We start from the raw sequence: 17459 nt of genomic DNA, 5'->3' as shown, positions 1-17459 counted from the left end.
TCTATCTTCTGTTTGATCGATCACAGTCTGCATGTGTGTTGTGATGGGTCTTCACCTTGCAATTGTGTACCTTTAGTTTTAACTTTGGAACAGTTACCGATGGTCGACAAAAATTAGGCAGAATTATCAAGAGGACCCATGCTTTTCTTAAATTATCAACAAGAGACAAAAGAGGTATTGTCAGTAAAGGTGGACGAAAATGCCCTTTTCTTAAGCAACAAATTTTGCTTTTCCACTTTTCCATCTTCTCTTATTTCCCTCTTTTTTTTTACTTTTCCATTTTCAACTTTGTTTGTTTTACCCTACCAGGCATCATCTTCATCGTTTAGCCACCATTGGAGGCAAGAGAGCTCGAAAACTTGAAACGTGAGTTCATTCCCATCCATCTCTCTATATCTAGGGTTTTGCATTTCTCCTCCCTTTCAATGGCAGATGAGGAAGATGAATAGTAAAGTAGAAACAAAAAAATGATGAAAATGAACGAGTGAAAAAAACAGGAAGTAAAAAGGTGTTCATTAAGGACTTGATAAGCCCATTCAAAAATTGGTAACCTCATTTTGATACTGGATAACCCCAATCCCAGAGACTTGAAAATCCCCTTCCAAAACTCCAGTACCTTCGGCCAATTTTAAGGAACTTGATAAGCCCATTCGTAAATTGGTAACCCCATTTTGATACTAGATAACCCCAATCTCAAAGACTTGAAAACCCCCTTCCAAAACTCCAGTATACTCGGCCAATTTTAGGGACTTGATAACCCCATTCATAAATTGATAACCCCTGTTTTATACTAGATAACCCCAATCCCAGAGACTTGAAAACCCCCTTCCAAAACTCCAGTGCCCTCGGCCAATTTTCAGGGACTTGATAACCCCATTCATAAATTGGTAACCCCTTTTTTATACTAGATAACCCCAATCCAAGAGACTTGAAAACCCCCTTCCAAAACTCTAGTATCCTCGGGCAATTTTCAGGCACTTGATAAGCCCATTCAGAAATTGGTAACCCTACTTTTAAGAGTTGCTAACCCCCTTCCAGAGAGTTGATAAACCCCTTCTGCTACAAAAACCCCCTGCCTATAGCAACTCTTCTAATGGCATTACAATTCTGCTTATAATAGAAATAACAAAAGAAATGGATGTTGTTTTCATTAAATGTGCTTCATGTATTACATCCCAATTTGTGTATTACAAAAAAAATTAAGTATATCAAAAAATGTGTAACCATCCATTCATATATTATATCAATTTTTTCTTATACAGCCACTTGTCTTCCAAAAAGTGAGTGAAGCCATCCATGCATTATCTCCAGAACACACCCTAAAATACAAACCGCTAAAACCCTAAACAAGATAAATCAGAAATAGAGGAATGAAAAATAGTGCAAAACCATAAAAAAAGAAAACAAAGCCTAAATACAGAGAGATAGATGGTAAGAACTCAACATTCAAGTTTTCAAGACTTGAAAGCAACAATGGTGGCCGAGCAAGGAGGAAGATGACTACTAGGGTACAAAAATCAAAAAGGTAAAATGGAAAAGTAAAAGAGGGAAGAAGGAAAAAACAAGATGAGAACATGTTGTAAGTGCCAAAGGGCATTTTCGTCCAAGTTTTACTGACAAGACCTCTTTTGTCTCTCATTGATAATTTCTGAAAAGCATGGGTCCTGCTGATAATTACGCCTAATTTTTGTCCCCCGTTGGTAATTGGTCCTTTAACTTTTAAGGTTTCAAATGCTGCCTTCGGTATGGACCACCTTTGGTCTGAGGTTTTAAATGTTGGTTACAGCATCGACTCGGTCTCTAAAAAAATGGAAGTACTGTGTGGAGGTCTACGAAAGTCTATAAATATTATGTAAAAATCAGGAAAGTTTATGGAAGTTCACAAAAATAATGAAAATATAAAATAAGATAAAACTTCAAAAAATGATAAACACAAATGCAAACAAATTATATGGTGCCCCTCGGACACTAGACGGGCATCTGCCCTTCATATTTGATCCAACAACGGCGCCATAAAATGTCAAAAAAGTAGGATGCTGTTGGATCAAATATCATGGGTAGATGCCGCACCAGTGCATGTGCACGATTGGATAAAATCTCCACAAATGTATAGAAGGAAACTACCACATAAGGCTAACCATCCATAATATTGGTTTAATAGAATCAAACAATAAGTGACACAAGTTGTCACGTATGTTTGTGTTGCTGCTGAAATCTAGACTGGCTCTCGGACCATGATCTGCGCTGAGCTGGCTCCCGAAAAGGTGAATTGCAACCACATAAGGGTGTCAGAAAGATGCCCGAAGTTGGACTCCAGGTGGGGGACTCTATGATGCCTAAGTCCGATGCGGCAACAATACGAGCTGAGCTCTCTCATGAGACTAGAGATTTAGAATGAGGGTAAGACAAGTTTGTTTCCCTTTTATAGAGTAGAGTCCTTAACCTTAAGGAGTCTTATCATTCAAAGGCTCTTTCATTATTGGGCTGGTTTGCTGGAATATCAATTTCCTAGTTTATCATGCTGCGACAAATGTGATTTCTAGGGTTTCTAGGGCCACCGAAAGTGTGATGAAATTACCCTTTTACCCTAACCAACCTTTGAATCTCCAAGTACCACCTCTCGGCCCTCGATTGGGTGCCAAATTTTACCCCCAATGGTTTGGAATAATAAGGTCTATGTTCATATTTCACCCATTTCATATTTCAAAGGGCTGATAATCATGTTATTTCTTTTACGAGAATTGCTAGCGTTCATCACAAAAGGCATTTCGCGGCTGGTCTGTTGCATGTCAGACCAGCCACCTCGTGAATGGAGAAAAGCTATTGTCTTCATTCACGAGGTGGTCTACGAAATGCCAATGCACCCTAGCAAATCCTTTCTTCTACTTTTCAACTTGCCCAGCCTATTTATTAAAGACATTAATATTACCAAAACATATAAGATTTTGGGGACTTGCTAGCGCAAAAGGCACTTCGCGGATGGGCTGTTGCATGTGAGTGCAACCACCTCGTGAATGAAGACAAAATTTACTGAAAAGTGAGCCTACCTCGTGAATGAAGACAAAATCTGCTGAAAAGTGAGCCAGTGTGGCTGCTCTCACATGCAACAGCCTATCCACGAAATGCCTTCTGCGATGTATGCTAGCAAACCCCTTTACTTTTTGTAAAACATTCTTTTTAATTTGCTCCGAGGGTTTCGCCGGTGGGCAGAGACCCATGCCGAACCAGATAAGACTCTTGTAATACACAGATTCAAAGTAAAAGCAAAAGGGCCCATCCATAAACAGCTGCAAGCTGTAAGCTGACTAACGAGATAAAACCTCCCACCTTCCGCCTGTTTTGTCAGTCAAGCAGGGAGGGCAGAGACGATAGTGTAATCCCACCTCCCTCCTGAGATTTTATTACCCGAGGGCTGCTAGCAGAACGTGATTTCGTACGGAAGATAAAGACGAAATCCCATGTTGTGGCACATGTGCTAGAGACTAAGGAAGTGAGCTCGTATCACCAAGAAATGTAAAAAATGATGTGGAATTTACCAACTTTGGTCTTTATTTTCCAAACGAAATCCCGTTTTGGAAGTGTTTTCCTTGCTACACCTTCCCTTTCCTGCCCGCCCTCCTTTTGAGAAACCCATCACCGGCCAAAAAAGGTGAGGGATGAATGTACATTGCCGGAATCTATCTATACCAGGATTCGAATATACCGGAGTAGAACAAGTCCAATGAATTAGATTGAGGGTTGTGGAGAATCCATGGTGGGATTCATCTGCTTGGTGGGTCCAAAATGACAAATAGTCGTAGAGATGTGTGGCATACCTTTGGGCTGTGAGACCCACACCACTAGACTAAATTGATATTCTCCTGCCTAAAAATAAGTCCACTATAGTCGTAGATAGAGGTGGACATGGTTCGGTTTTGTGGTATACCCATAACCGAACCACGAACCACCTGCTATCGGTTCCCAGGAATTGGAACTAGAACCGAACCATTTATCATTGGAATTGGAACCGAACCGAACTTGATTGGTTCCGGGTTTACCCACCCTTATTTGAGAAGGTTCCAGCTACTATGCCTTCAATTCAATAGATGTTCGATCAAGTGAAAAAAATTAAACATAGGTGTCAATACCACTCTCCCTATAAGAGATGAATAGAATCACTTTTGGATATCATTCGCAACCCACTGAATGGACAGTGTGGAACACCAAATTACTGGTCTCGATTTGGCAAGGTGTCTGAACTAGAGTCCCATATGGCACATGCAAGTTAACAAAGTTGCAGGTTTCAACAAATAAATGATACAAAGGAAGCAGTTTTATTCGCGAAAATATTCGAATAATAAACCAGAAAAATAAATAGCAGAGGTTGTTTCAGATACTACATGAAATGCAAAATCAGACGCCACAAGGGATAGGCGAAGAGAACGAGGATACCAAGGGTGTTGGAGATGCCATGGCTCTGGGTGAAGGAGTTTCTGAACCCGCCCGAAGCTCGGATATGCTCTTGGAGTAGGTAACACCCAATAGCCAGACATATAAAAACTCCTACCAAACTGTCCCTAACAGTGTGGGCAAAGAAATGTGGAGCAACCACCAAGAGAAGAATCAATGATCCGGGCATCTCCAACCAGTCTGCACTCGAAGTGGTGGCAATCAAAATCAGCGAACAATGAATAAAAACATGTTATGGATGCATGCATATGACAATGGATTTTTGTGTACTTAAATATTACAGATGTACAGGTGTGTCTTGCAACTTATGTTACCATAGGTGTCCATCTGAAATAGAAAATGAGTTACTTTTATGGCCTTAAGCATCTAAGATCTGTGTAGGATGTCCAGATATGCATCACTTGTGTCCATCAAAAAAGTATTTTATGTTACCGAAAGTGAGCAATTTCATTTTCATTAGGCTAGTTCAATGGGGCATTTGAGGACTGATATCCGAATATCTAATAGGGGTATTTTATCGGAGAAAGAAATATAACAGCAGAAATGAGAATATATAAATTGATTATTATAAATGGATGAGAACAACTATGACATTCAGTTTGTAGGGAAGGCGTGGATAACAGATGTTATAACGGCGGGACATCTCGTCCCAGTGATGTAATCTTGACTTTAGAGTTCTAATAAAACTGTTATCTTACAAAAGAAAAATTCAGTTTGAGGTAGATCCTTTTACATGATATCATGAAAATTGCACACTACCTATACGAAAAAATTTACAGAAGAATTGGATCGTGATCGTCAAGTGGCTGCATTTCAATTGTTTATTATTATATTAAGTTACTAGATTATCTCCTCAATGGGCAGACTCCGTGTGAGTCATAAGTTCTTGGATCAACTCCAACCAGATTGACAGAGACCCAGAACTGGGAAATCTGACATCATTTGTGATTTGAAAAATTGAGAACAATATAACCTGATCAAATTCATTAAAACTATAACAAAACCAGCGATTTTCTGCATGGTACTGCTTGAAAGTGAGAACAAGGCCTTTTAAATCGAGTCATGTGAGCAAATCTGAGCTGCGAGTACGGAACAAATATCTCCACATTCATACAGATGGGAAAAATAATAATAACAGCAATTAAAAGATTATGCTGATTCAAACAGAGAAGGGTTCTACGTAATTTCTGCTTCCATGTAAGGATCACATTCATCGAGACTTCTTCTGCTCTTGATAATAATTCTTGACATCCACACAAGACACTTCTCTAGGCACTATTCAAACCTTAGATCACAACAACTGACCTGAAATTAATTTTATAATATAACATAGTGTAGTTTGTGGAAGCCAGCGCACCATTATTTTGTTTCCAGTGGGGTTGGAACAAAACACTCTTTGGAGTTCTCTGAGATTGGATGTTTACAAGTTTTTAGTGGGAATATTCCTAGAGATAAGTACCTTAAGAATTTTGTGATCTCATGAGAACTTAATAGAGAGAGCTGGAAAAATAATTAGAATTTAACAGGACGGGAAAAAGTAACTGTGTGTTTGGGGGATACATGTATGAGAAAATCTTAGGAAGTGTGGTTTTCTTAGTTTTTGGGAAAAGAGGAAGTAAGAGAGTGACCGAAAGGAGTAAGTTTGACACTAACCCTTTACACTTTTCTAATTAGCTTTTAAAAGTTGTTAAAATTCCCAAAATGCTCTCAAAAACCAATTCAAAAAGTGTAAAAGAGTAGAATACCCTTACTCAAACAAGGGTGTGGGAACCATTTCCCGGGTTCTGTCTTTGATTTTCTCACAGTGGCTTTGTTTCCATTGCATTGGCCGTGAATGTTTGCCTGATATTTGAGGGTTTGCCATACTGAAAAGATCTCATGTATCTATGTAGTTTGATCGTTTCTTTATTTTATTTACTAAATCATTGTGCACAATCATTGATTCAATCTTATAATTGAAATCCCAGAGAATGACTAGTCATTAATTGTTACAACTCAAAGAATTTGGTATCAGAGCTTTTATTTTTTAGATAGTGCGTGCAGGGTCCTCAGCAGTTAATTAGTGTCCTAACCGATTTCATTAGGAACTTGGTAGTCGAAAAGTAACATCTAAAATGATTGATCCGATAATCAAGGAAACTTCTTAAATGAGCTATCACAATATGTCTGATATGGTGAAGATGAAGCAGATTATGATGTTGATGCTCAATGAACTGGTGTCTTGTAAGAACAAAGGGTGGGTCATAATTAATAATATAACGGGTATGCACAGTCTATACAATATGTAGGATAGAGACTATGAAGACTAGAAGCTGTACCTGGGAAGTGTCGTGGAAAGAATAGTCGTAAAACAACAGCAATAAAGGCAATCCATTTTCCAACTTCTCCCCTGCATCATAAACAAATATATCACTCGCAGATAGCATGAAGGAAATAACTCCGATAAGAAGAAAGAACATCGCTCCAGAGGTATGGCTACTCACCTTAAAAGGTTGAATATTACTGAAGGAAGACTCAAAAAAATGTAAGGGACTAATAGGGAAGTCAGCATGTTTGTTCTCCAGTTTGTCCGGTCCAACACCAACAAATATCTGCAGTAAGCATATAACATAAAGTTGTAACTTCACAAGTTCACTAAAAATGCCCAACTCAGCCAAAAAAGAGGCATAAAGATGCTCAAGACAGCAGATATAATAACTTACACCATGGTGACAAAAAGTGAGTGACAAGGAAGAGATATAATGATGTGGTAAACTTCATGAATCTCTTGAAGCGATTTTCTTAACTAATTTGTTAATCATTTAATATAAAAATAAAATAATAAAATAGCATAGAATTTTTTCTGTTCTTAATCATAAATTCATTTTATTATGATTGAAAAATACAATTTTATGATTTGCAGTCAGCTGCCACTGTGATGACATTCTTTATTCAATTTCAATATCATTTCTAATGTAAATATGGGATAATTGGTCATTTTCCCTACCAACATTTCATATAATGTGACATAATTCTGTAATAATTGTAAGGGAGTTGCTAACGTCCATCGCAGAAGGCATTTCGCGGATGGACTGTTGCATGTGAGAGCAGCTACACAGGCTCACTTTTCAGCAGATTTTGTCTTATTCATTTAATTCATCTGAGGTGGCTGCTCTCACATGCAACATTTCATCCGCGAAATGCCTTATGCGATGGAAGCTAGCAAATCCCTAATTGTAATACTATTTATATATACCAAATTAAATTCAACAAGTGAGAATTCAGATTCTGAATGCTCGAAGGATGTAAAATTGAAGACAAATATCATAAAATATAGATCTGAGCATATTCCACAAGTACACAGTACAGACAATTAGATGTTACAACGCAATTAACTGTTGAGATTAGAGTATTCCACTGAAGTTACACAAAAGTTATAAACCAATAAATGAATTTACTAGTAACATAGAAACATAGTAACACATGTAACAAAAGTATAATCTTAATACTTTTGTCAGATTAATGAATGCAACGGATTGTGAAACATGATGACAGAATCAAAAGACCCTTGTGGAAATTTGTATGTTTGTAATTATTAAGATAGTCAAATTACCAGATGTCAGTTCTCTGTCTGTGTGTATTCTAAAGCAGATATGGTGTGTATATTGCATGTTTGCTATCTCTACTATTCTGATCCTGATGCACATTTGCATTGACATGTAAAAGAACTAAAACAGAATATGGTAATAAACTAAAAAATATAGCGTAAACGAAGCATACCAGAAGATCTATATTAGAACTAAAGAACAATGGAGAACAAGAAAGTCAAATGAATAAAAAATATAATAATTATAAGACTTATGAAAAACAGTAAGACTCGGAACCAACGTTATATGATGTTAAAGTATAGGGAAAAATACACTTAGACCCCTGCGGTTTCTGAAACATTCAACTTAACCCCTAATGTTTAAAAAGTTACAAGTAGACCCCCTGTGGTTTCAATTTGTATAAGGTAGGCCCCCTCTTTTGAAACACTATCAATACTAATGAAGACCCCATACACCCCTCCAAACCCCATACCCGAATCCAAACACTACCAAAAACACAGTGGGCCCACATTGTTTGGATGATCCAAAGCATTCATTTGATGGGCCCTGACATAGATAGGGTGTGCCCAAAAAATCAGCTCCATAGGATCATCCTAACCCTTCAATCTGTGGACGAACCGTCAACTGAGGGGGTCTACCTTAGGGGTTAAGTTGAATGGAAACCAAAGGGGGTCTAAGTGTATTTTTCCCTAAAGTATAAAAACAACTCCTTTGGAAATATGAACAGAACTGATACATGACACGTGTGAATAAACCCCAATTATTTAAGAGCAAGATATCCTACTTCATTTTAATCCTTACTCAGAAGGGTCCATACGTGGTTTTTATCTAATATCTAAATACCACTAGATAACTTTCCTCCATCCAGAATGAGATGTTTTGAAATATCCTCCCCTTTAAGGAATGTAATGAACAATAAAGGTAATTCTAGTAGGGAAACTGGGTAATTTTATTATGATATTCTGTCTAACAAAGCCCTTGTTAGCTAAGTTGCAAGGAACACCCGCTAATGAGGAGGGCCACAGGATCAAGTCCAACTAGTTTACCAGTTGTCAAACTCTAGAGTCGAGTCGAGTCGAGTCGCTGGGGGACTCGCCTGAAAACTCTTATGAGTGGTCTGGTGACTCTTACGAGTTGCTTCGAGTTGAGTTGAAAAACTAAGACTCTTACAAGTCAAGTCGAGTAGATGGGCCTGGGCTTTCTTGTTTTCATGAAAACTTGGAAGTTGGAACTTATAACTTAATTATTATTTTTTGAATGGTAAGACAATTACATTAAATGTGAAAAAAAGATTGAGGAGGTCTATACAAATAAAGACACAGAAAATGAAAAAAAGAAAGAAAAAAAGACAAGAACAAGCCCCACTACAAGGGTCAAGGAGGAATGACGTCAAATAGATCAACTCTCTCCCTAGAGACACCATCTCTAGCTAAAATGCCCGCCACACCATTAGCTGACAGCCTAACATGATGGAAAGAAATCGATGCATCCCCACGCTGTCTTAGATCTCATCGAAGAAAGAGGCAAATCTCCAAGGGAATGAATGAGAGCCACTAAGCCACCTTATCACATTGAGCGAATCTCCTTCTACCACTACCGTATTCAAATCTTCATTCTCAAGATACCTTATTCCTTGGTAGATAGCATGCACTTCAGCTTCATTAGCGTCTATGCCAGTGGGACCCACAAAAGCCCATTTCATAGCTCCAAATTCACCTCTCAAGACTCCCACAATTCTGGCAGGACCAGGGTTCCCTATACTTGACCGGTCAAAGTTTAGCTTCAAAAAATCATGTGCAGGAGGCTCCTAGTCTTGGATAATCTTAGGTTGTTGGCCTGAAGCACCACAAATCCCATTCCAACCGCATCATAAATCATGGGTGGATACAAATCTAAAGCAAGGAAGAGTTTTCCCATGCTTAAGTTCCAACCATAACTTAATTATTTTCGTGCATACAAGTTACAAGCATATAGTTATTTATATTTTTGACTTAGTGCTTTATTTATGTATTATTGGGTTATATTTTTTACATGCTTCATCTTTTGATATATAATTATATTTTTTAACTAAATTTGTGTTCTTGTAAAAAACTCTTACGAGTCACGAGTCATAAAATTAAGAAATCGAGTCACGAGTCGAGTCAAGGGTTGACAGCTATTGTGATAGGGTTAAAGATATAAACTCAGAGTTAGTTCAAGGTATTTGAAACTCAGAGTTAGTTCAAGGTATTTGAAACGATGAGCCAACAAGGACAGATCAGGGTATCCAAACCAACTTACTTTAACGGTAAAACATGATTTCAGCAGGGGGTGATTCTTCACTGTTCAGGAAGAAATCATTCGTCTTTCACTATATAACTTAATTGCAGATGCCAGAATTTCCAGCATCAATTAGAACTTCATAGAAAATTTTCTCATTTTTCGAAACTCTCCTCACACACATCATACAAGTACTAACAATCAGGAAACTAGAAATGTTCTAAACTGTGAGCCCTCTATAGATTCAAACACTAAAACCGGATTGGAATCATAAGACGCATGAATCTATGGGGGAAAAAGATCAAACTTTTATGCTAGATCAAAAGTTTCTTTTTAAAAAAAAAAATACGAATATCAACTGAATTCAAATTATGAAGTAGAAAATTCAATTCAAGATCTCCAATCACCACATTACAACACAAATCAATCGCATCTAATCACATAACAGCAACAGTAAATGAGAGAATTTCCTGAAGAATCTCACATAAAACTTAAAATTGCATATGAAATATAAGAATTGGACAACAAGAACTCACATTGCGGCAATGGAGGCGACCCATTTGAGCAATGTGGTCCCAAACCCTAGGCCTCCGAGTCTGATTGTATCGTTGGCGAGCTTCCTCGCCGCGTTCCCGAACTCCTTCAGATCCGAATTGATCATCTCGTTGCTCGTCTGATCCGTCTTCATTGCCAGATACCCCAATTTCCCCATTTTTTTAGACCTCAAAACCCTAACCGAGAGAGAGAGAGAGAGAGAGAGAGAGATAGAGAGAGTTTGAGCTTCGCTTAGCGAGTTTTAATTAACACGTCGTTTGCTGTTAGAGCTCTTTCGATGATAATGGAAAGGGGGAGGACACGTGTAGAAAAGAGAGACGGAGAGGGACACGTAGCGCTTGCTGGCTTTCCTATTTACTCGTTCTATACGGGTAAGATCTGAGAGTCAGGGACACATATCCGAGACGACCGAGAGTTTTATCAAGTGCGTGTTTGGGGTACCGAACGGCCGTTTGGGGGGTGTTTGGTTGTGCAACCACCGTTTGAAACGCCGTTTGAAACACCGTTTCCATCCATTTGTAAAATGCCGTTTTGAACGGAATTTTTGGGCTATGGATTTTTACGTGTTTGCCCTCATCAAAACCCATTTTTACGTATATGCGTGCAATTTTATGCATTACGTCAAATACCAAAAAAGTGGGAGTGTTAATATCATTCTTGAGGACACAAATTTGTTAAATTGTTAATATTTAATTCAAAACAAGGGGCTGCTGATATCATTATTTGATCTCTTAATTAATTTTGATTTTTTAAAGACAAAAGAATTAAAAAAAAGCCTAGTTTCTTACTTTATTCATCTACTTTGCAAAGTTGCAAACTCTCTCACGCCTCACTGCCTCAGCGCCTCCACTCGTCCGTCAAATTCGGCTGTTAAGAAGAAGAAGGAGAAGAACCCCAAAGGTATAGTTTTTTTTTTTGGCAATGATGTTTAATTGTAACAATATTTGAATGAGATCCTAATAACCTTTTAATATTGGGCCTAATGAGAGAGTAGTTGAGTTACATTGAGGCCAACCAAACAAAGCCATTTTTGGTCATTTTAGCACTAAAATTCTGTTTTGGGGCATTTGCAACCAAACACACAATACCTCATTTTGCCGTTTAAAAAGCCATTTTGATCTGGCCAACCAAACTTGAAAACGCTGATTGGCAAAATGTCGTTTTGAACCAAAATGTCGTTTTGAACCAAAATGTTATTTTGCAAAACGGCGTTTTAAACGCTATTTCAAACGGTATTCTTCTCCTCACTTTTTTAGCAGATTTTGTCTTAATTAATGATGTGGCTGCTCTCACATGCAACAGGCCATCCGATGGTTTATGACACATTCAACTTAGATCGGAGGGCTAGGATCAGCATATGGAAATGAAAATTTTGGGACACAACCTATTTACGTTTATGGCCCATCAAATGGATGGTTTGGATCATCCAATGGTGTGGTTAGACATGGCAAACGGGAGGGCCGGGCCTGGTTTGACCCGGCTCGTACGGGTCCGGGTCAAACGGGACGATCAAAATGACCCTGAAAATTTTACGGGTCACTAAGCTTGAATCTGCACCCGGCCCGTAGGGGCTGGGACAACCCGCGGGTTACCCTGATTTTTGACATAATTTTTTAAGATTTCTTTTAATTTATAAAGGGATTTTCTAGCTACCTTCTCCAATTGCATGTGATCATGCGCTGTTAGCCCATTCATGTGAGTTTTTGAGAGTTGTCTTATGTGCAAAAAGCAGGAAGTACGATTTGTGCAAAGGTGGCTAGCAATAAATAAAAATTAGGCGGTACTAAACTTTATAGAAAAATTACGGCAGATGGCACCAAAGTAGAAAAAATACGAAAACAAATACCGAAAAATGTAACAAATTATGACAATTACATAAAAACTACACAGAAAATGAAAAAAAAATGACAATTACCGAAAAAGGGTAAAATAAAACATTTTTCCACTTCTCCACGGGCACCCGCGGGTCCACCCGGCCTGGCCCAGTTTTGACGGGCCGGGTGGACCCGTGGGTCAATTTCAAGCGGGTCACTAATTGGTGACTCGGACCCGTAATTTACGGGCGGGCTGGGTGGACCCGCAGGTCCGGGTCACTTTTTGCCAGGTCTAGGTGTGGTATGGGCGGGGCCTATGTTGTTCAAAAATGGGCCCACCATTCCACAACGGTTTCTGTTGGGCCCACCAACTGTTCCTGTTGTGTGTATGGAGAGAGAGAGACGTCAAATGGTGGGAAACGTGACATACGTTAAAGGCTAACGTTTAACTTTAGCCGGCCGGCAGGGGGGAATAGCCTACAGTTGGGGAATATCAGCGCCCTTTTCCAATAGGGCAAAAGTGTAAATGGGGGCCCACTTGTTTAATGATCCAAACCATTAATCTGCTGGGCTTTACTTCATCACTAATTTGTGGCTGTGAATACAGATGTTGCTTATTTGTTTCTCCCCGTTGGCCTTGGCCTTGGCCGCATTTTGCTCAGGGCGGTGATAAATTCACCCTATTATAGGATAAGTTCACCCCTTGTTACCCGTTGTTTAACACATTTGTACAACCAGACTGACCAGTACGCTCTCACAACAGGTTTAACACTTTTCCACAAACCGTGCACACGCTCTCTCCCGCTTTGGGCCTGCCCTTTCATCAGGCCTTGCCCATAAAATCATCTCCATAGGATTGATCCAGACCCTCCGATCAGCCCTACAGATCGGAATGTTAAGATCATCATAGATGATTTTCGGAGAAATGCCTCTCTACATTGGAGACCGGTTTGGATATTTGAATAACGGTGGCAATGAATTTTCTAATAAATATGCATTAATGGTGTATGTACTGAGATGCACGTATTTTTTAAAATAGAGTGGGCCCACCTTGTTCAAGATCTAAACCAGTCAATAGAGATTTCTATATGGTGTAGTTTATATACAGAGTAGAGGGTGAGGAACATCCAATGGAGCTGATGTTTGAGGCGTGATCTAATAACATTAATGCCCATCAACTGAATGGTTTGGATCTTCGAACAAGGCTGGCTTCATCGTATATTTTAGAATCTATGCTCACAATATGTATTGGGCCCACCTAACCCACGTGCATCTAATATAATAATGAGGGAGGGGGGTTTACTGTTCACGTCTGATGTGGCACCCTCACATTCCCACACCTCAAACCTTTGCACGTCAGCATTACTCTTTTACCATTAACCCCTCTGTTGCTATCTAACATTTATATCTGTAAGAAATTATTTGAGGGTAAAATTGTAATCTACATACATCATAAAACACATTTTTTAGAAACTTCATTGGGCCACTTTGTTCAAAGAGAGATGTTTTTTGGGGCAACGCCTATTTTTATTGGGTCACAACAAATGAACGGGTTAGATCTTTGAACAAAGTCCTAGTGACTTAAAAAAAATAAAAATACAATTTATGGTGTCCGCCTGCTTCAAAGATCTTAACCATTCATTGTTGGGCTCTACTGTGAGAGGGAGAAAGTCCTGGTTATGACCTGTGAGAATAAGTATGGGTGGGTCCTACCTAGTTCAAAGATTTAAATCCATGGTTGAGCCACACCAACAATTGTATTTTTGGCGAGAGAGAAGGAGTGGGGGTCTAAAAGTGACCTAATAGAGAGTAAAGAAAAACACTTTGAAAACGGAATTCCGTTTGGAAAATAAAAACGGGCCTGAAATGATCGTTGATTTAGCCCTTTTCAATGTGTATTGAGATTTGAGCTCCCTCCATTTGTCTTTTAGTGGATGTGGCACACTGTTTAATGCCCGTTTTGTTTTTCCAAAACGATATTCCGTTTTTCTAGCAGTGCTCCAAAAAGGTGCCCACTCATATTTGATATTTCCCCTTGAAAAAAATACACGGAACCTTTCACTAGGGTTTCAGAATAACGAAACCTCATTTGTTTTGCTCGGCTCCGGCTCCCGCAGGAACGAGGGCATCATCATGTGCCTTAAGAGAAATACGATTACAGCTTTCTTTCAGGCAAGTTCATCTCCACACTTTCGTATTTCTTATAAACCATTGAATTCTTCACAAAATGTAGTAGATTTTATCAAAACTATTATTTTAGCCAGAGACATCAGTACTGCTGCAGAAAGAACAGATTTTCAAGCAGAGTGTCATATCACCAAAGAAAATTCCTTAAATTATCATGAAAGCCCAAATGGATTTTCTAGGGATCATCAACAGAATTCCAATGGGTATTATAGAGAAAATTCTCGAGAGTTTGGACAGAATTCAGATAGGTTTTACAGAGAGCCACCTAGACAATTTGAACAGACCCAAGGTGGGTTTTATGGAGGAAACATTAGACAAGACTTTCAAGAGAACCCAAATGATTCTTACAGAAATAAACACTGCCCAAATAACAGAAATGAGTTTTACCGTGAAGAACATCAGCAAAGCTCTAATGTAAACCCTAGGAATTTTCAGCAAAATGGGTTATACAGTGAAAATTATTCAGAATTACAGCCGAATCCAAATGGGCATCCGAGGAATTTTCAGCAAAATGGGTTATATAGTGAAAATTATTCAGAATTACAGCCAAATCCAAATGGGCTTTATAGAGAGACTAATGTAGGGTTTCAACCAAACCCAAGTGGATATTATAAAGAAAATGAAGTGCAACATAACCAAAATGTGTTTCAGAGACAAATTGGTGATACTCGTGCAATGGGCTATGTTAAAGCTGACAATGAGAAAGGTGAAAGTACCTGTTATAAGGGCACCATTCATGAACTTGATGAATTGTGCAATGAGGGTAAAGTGAAGGAAGCTGTGGAGGTTTTGGGTTTGATAGAAAGGCAAGGAATTGTGGTTGATTTGCGAAGATTTTTACTTCTGTTGCATGTGTGTGGTGACGCTAAATATCTAGAAGAAGCAAAGATCGTTCATGGTCACATCACAAGATCAATGGTTAATGTCGAAGTTATGGTTTACAATAAGATCGTAGAGATGTACTCTAAGTGTGGATCAATGTCTGATGCTTATCAATTGTTTGAGAAAATGCCTGAGCGGAATTTGACATCTTGGGATACCATGATAACAGGGCTTGCAAATAATGGACTTGGAGAGGATGCTATTGATTTGTTCAGCAGGTTCAAGCAAGCAGGAATGAAGCCAGATGGTTGTATGTTTATTGGGGTTTTTTCTGCTTGTAGTGTTCTGGGCGCAGTCGATGAGGGGATGCTCCATTTTGAATCCATGCGTAAAGACTATGGTATTATCCCTAAGATGGAGCACTATGTCAGTATAGTAGACATGCTTGGAAGTGCAGGGTATTTGGATGAAGCGTTGGAGTTTATAGAAATGATGCCAGTTGAACCAAGTGTGGATGTTTGGGAAGCTTTAATGAATCTTAGTCGAGTGCATGGAAACATGGAACTTGGGGATCGTTTTGCTGAGATCATTGAGTCCTTAGATGCTTCCAGGCTAACAGAGCAATCAAAGGTAGGCCTTCTGCCAATAAAAGCTTCTGATATAGCAAAGGAGAAAGAAAAGAAGAAACTTTCAGCTCAAAACCTTCTAGAGGTTAGAAGCAGGGTGCATGAGTATAGGGCGGGTGACACATCCCATCCTGAGAAAGACAAGATTTATGAGCAGTTGAAATGCTTAAGTGGGCAAATGAAGGAGGCCGGTTATGTGCCAGATACAAGATTTGTTTTGCATGACATAGACCAAGAATCAAAGGAGGAAGCATTGCTTTATCATAGTGAGAGACTGGCGGTTGCCTATGGCCTCATTAGTAGCCCTGCAGGTTCACCAATTCGGATAATCAAGAACCTTCGTGTTTGTGGAGATTGCCATAATGCATTGAAAATCATATCAAAGATCGTTGGTCGGGAACTCATTGCACGAGACGCAAAGCGGTTTCATCATTTCAAGGATGGGCTGTGTTCTTGTAAGGATTACTGGTGAAAGGAAAAAAAGAGAAGGTATCCATAATTTATCATGTTTTATCCCAAATTTTGTTGATTGACTGGTTTGGCACAATGCAATATTTATTGTAAAAGAACAGGTTTTCCAATGCAATATTTATTGTAAAAGAACAGGTTTTCCAACGTGCCTTTCCACACTTAAATTGTTATGATGTTAGGCTTATGTCTCAAGGAGCTTGGTTTGTCCAGTGATCTAGGTTGGAACAATGTCTCCATTTTTTGCTTAAACTCATAGTGTAATGCTTATCTTAGACTAGATCTCAAAGAGTTGTTCTCAGTGATCAATATGGGGTTATAAGAACTATATGCATTCCTATGTTTGATTGATTGCTGTATTTTGTAACTGTCTTATTTATAATGAACATGAACTTCATCTTTAACATTGAATGTCCTATCATCTTGTTTCTCTTAACTTTTAAGGGTTGGAATCTTAAGTTACCAGCCTGCAGCATTGTGTGTGTGTGTGTGTGTGCGCGCCTCAAGAGATGCCCCACTTAAAGGGCATACTATCCTTAAATGGCACTTTTCTCCGTCTACAAAGAGTTTCCCTTGTTGGAACCGCTTCTAATGATTGACCAAATGAGCAGTAAGTTACCAGCCTGCAGCATTGTGGCATATATGTGTGTGTGTGTGTGTGTGTGTGTGTGTGTGTGTGTGTGTGTGTGTGT

The 17459-nt window shown here is 38.9% G+C and overlaps 2 protein-coding genes across 2 annotated transcripts; one reads left to right on the top strand and one right to left on the bottom strand.

Annotated features, from left to right (window-relative positions):
• Positions 1 to 4294: 4294 nt before the first annotated feature.
• LOC143875510 (cold-regulated 413 plasma membrane protein 2-like) lies at positions 4295 to 11234 on the bottom strand. Its single transcript, XM_077377076.1, has 4 exons — positions 10832 to 11234; positions 6933 to 7040; positions 6768 to 6838; positions 4295 to 4629 (listed from the first exon to the last, which is right to left on the bottom strand). Exons 1-4 carry the CDS (start codon positions 11005 to 11007, stop codon positions 4376 to 4378), a joined length of 609 nt encoding a protein of 202 aa, XP_077233191.1. The 5' UTR covers positions 11008 to 11234; the 3' UTR covers positions 4295 to 4375.
• A 3514-nt stretch (positions 11235 to 14748) lies between these two features.
• Positions 14749 to 17171, top strand: LOC143875509 (pentatricopeptide repeat-containing protein At4g32450, mitochondrial-like). The gene has a single exon (XM_077377075.1). It carries the CDS (start codon positions 14798 to 14800, stop codon positions 16769 to 16771), a length of 1974 nt encoding a protein of 657 aa, XP_077233190.1. The 5' UTR covers positions 14749 to 14797; the 3' UTR covers positions 16772 to 17171.
• The last annotated feature ends 288 nt before the right edge of the window (positions 17172 to 17459 follow it).

This window comes from Tasmannia lanceolata, unplaced genomic scaffold, assembly GCF_043159265.1.
Source record: "Tasmannia lanceolata isolate RefF3 unplaced genomic scaffold, GAP_Taslan_0.1 ptg000004l, whole genome shotgun sequence".
In the NCBI taxonomy this organism is placed as follows: Eukaryota; Viridiplantae; Streptophyta; class Magnoliopsida; order Canellales; family Winteraceae; genus Tasmannia; species Tasmannia lanceolata.
The sequence above is the reverse complement of the archived record's forward strand: the minus strand, read 5'-3'. Positions and strand labels throughout refer to the sequence as shown.

Excerpts from the sequence above, each read along its gene's own strand:
- LOC143875510 (XM_077377076.1), bottom strand. The coding sequence starts at position 11,007 with ATGGGGAAATTGGGGTATCTGGCAATGAAGACGGATCAGACGAGCAAC. Across the intron at positions 7,041-10,831 it reads GTCGCCTCCATTGCCGCAAT|ATATTTGTTGGTGTTGGACC; the intron begins GTGAGTTCTTGT and ends TGCTTACTGCAG. Across the intron at positions 4,630-6,767 it reads CTTTCCACGACACTTCCCAG|ACTGGTTGGAGATGCCCGGA; the intron begins GTACAGCTTCTA and ends CTTCGAGTGCAG.
- LOC143875509 (XM_077377075.1), top strand. The coding sequence starts at position 14,798 with ATGTGCCTTAAGAGAAATACGATTACAGCTTTCTTTCAGGCAAGTTCA.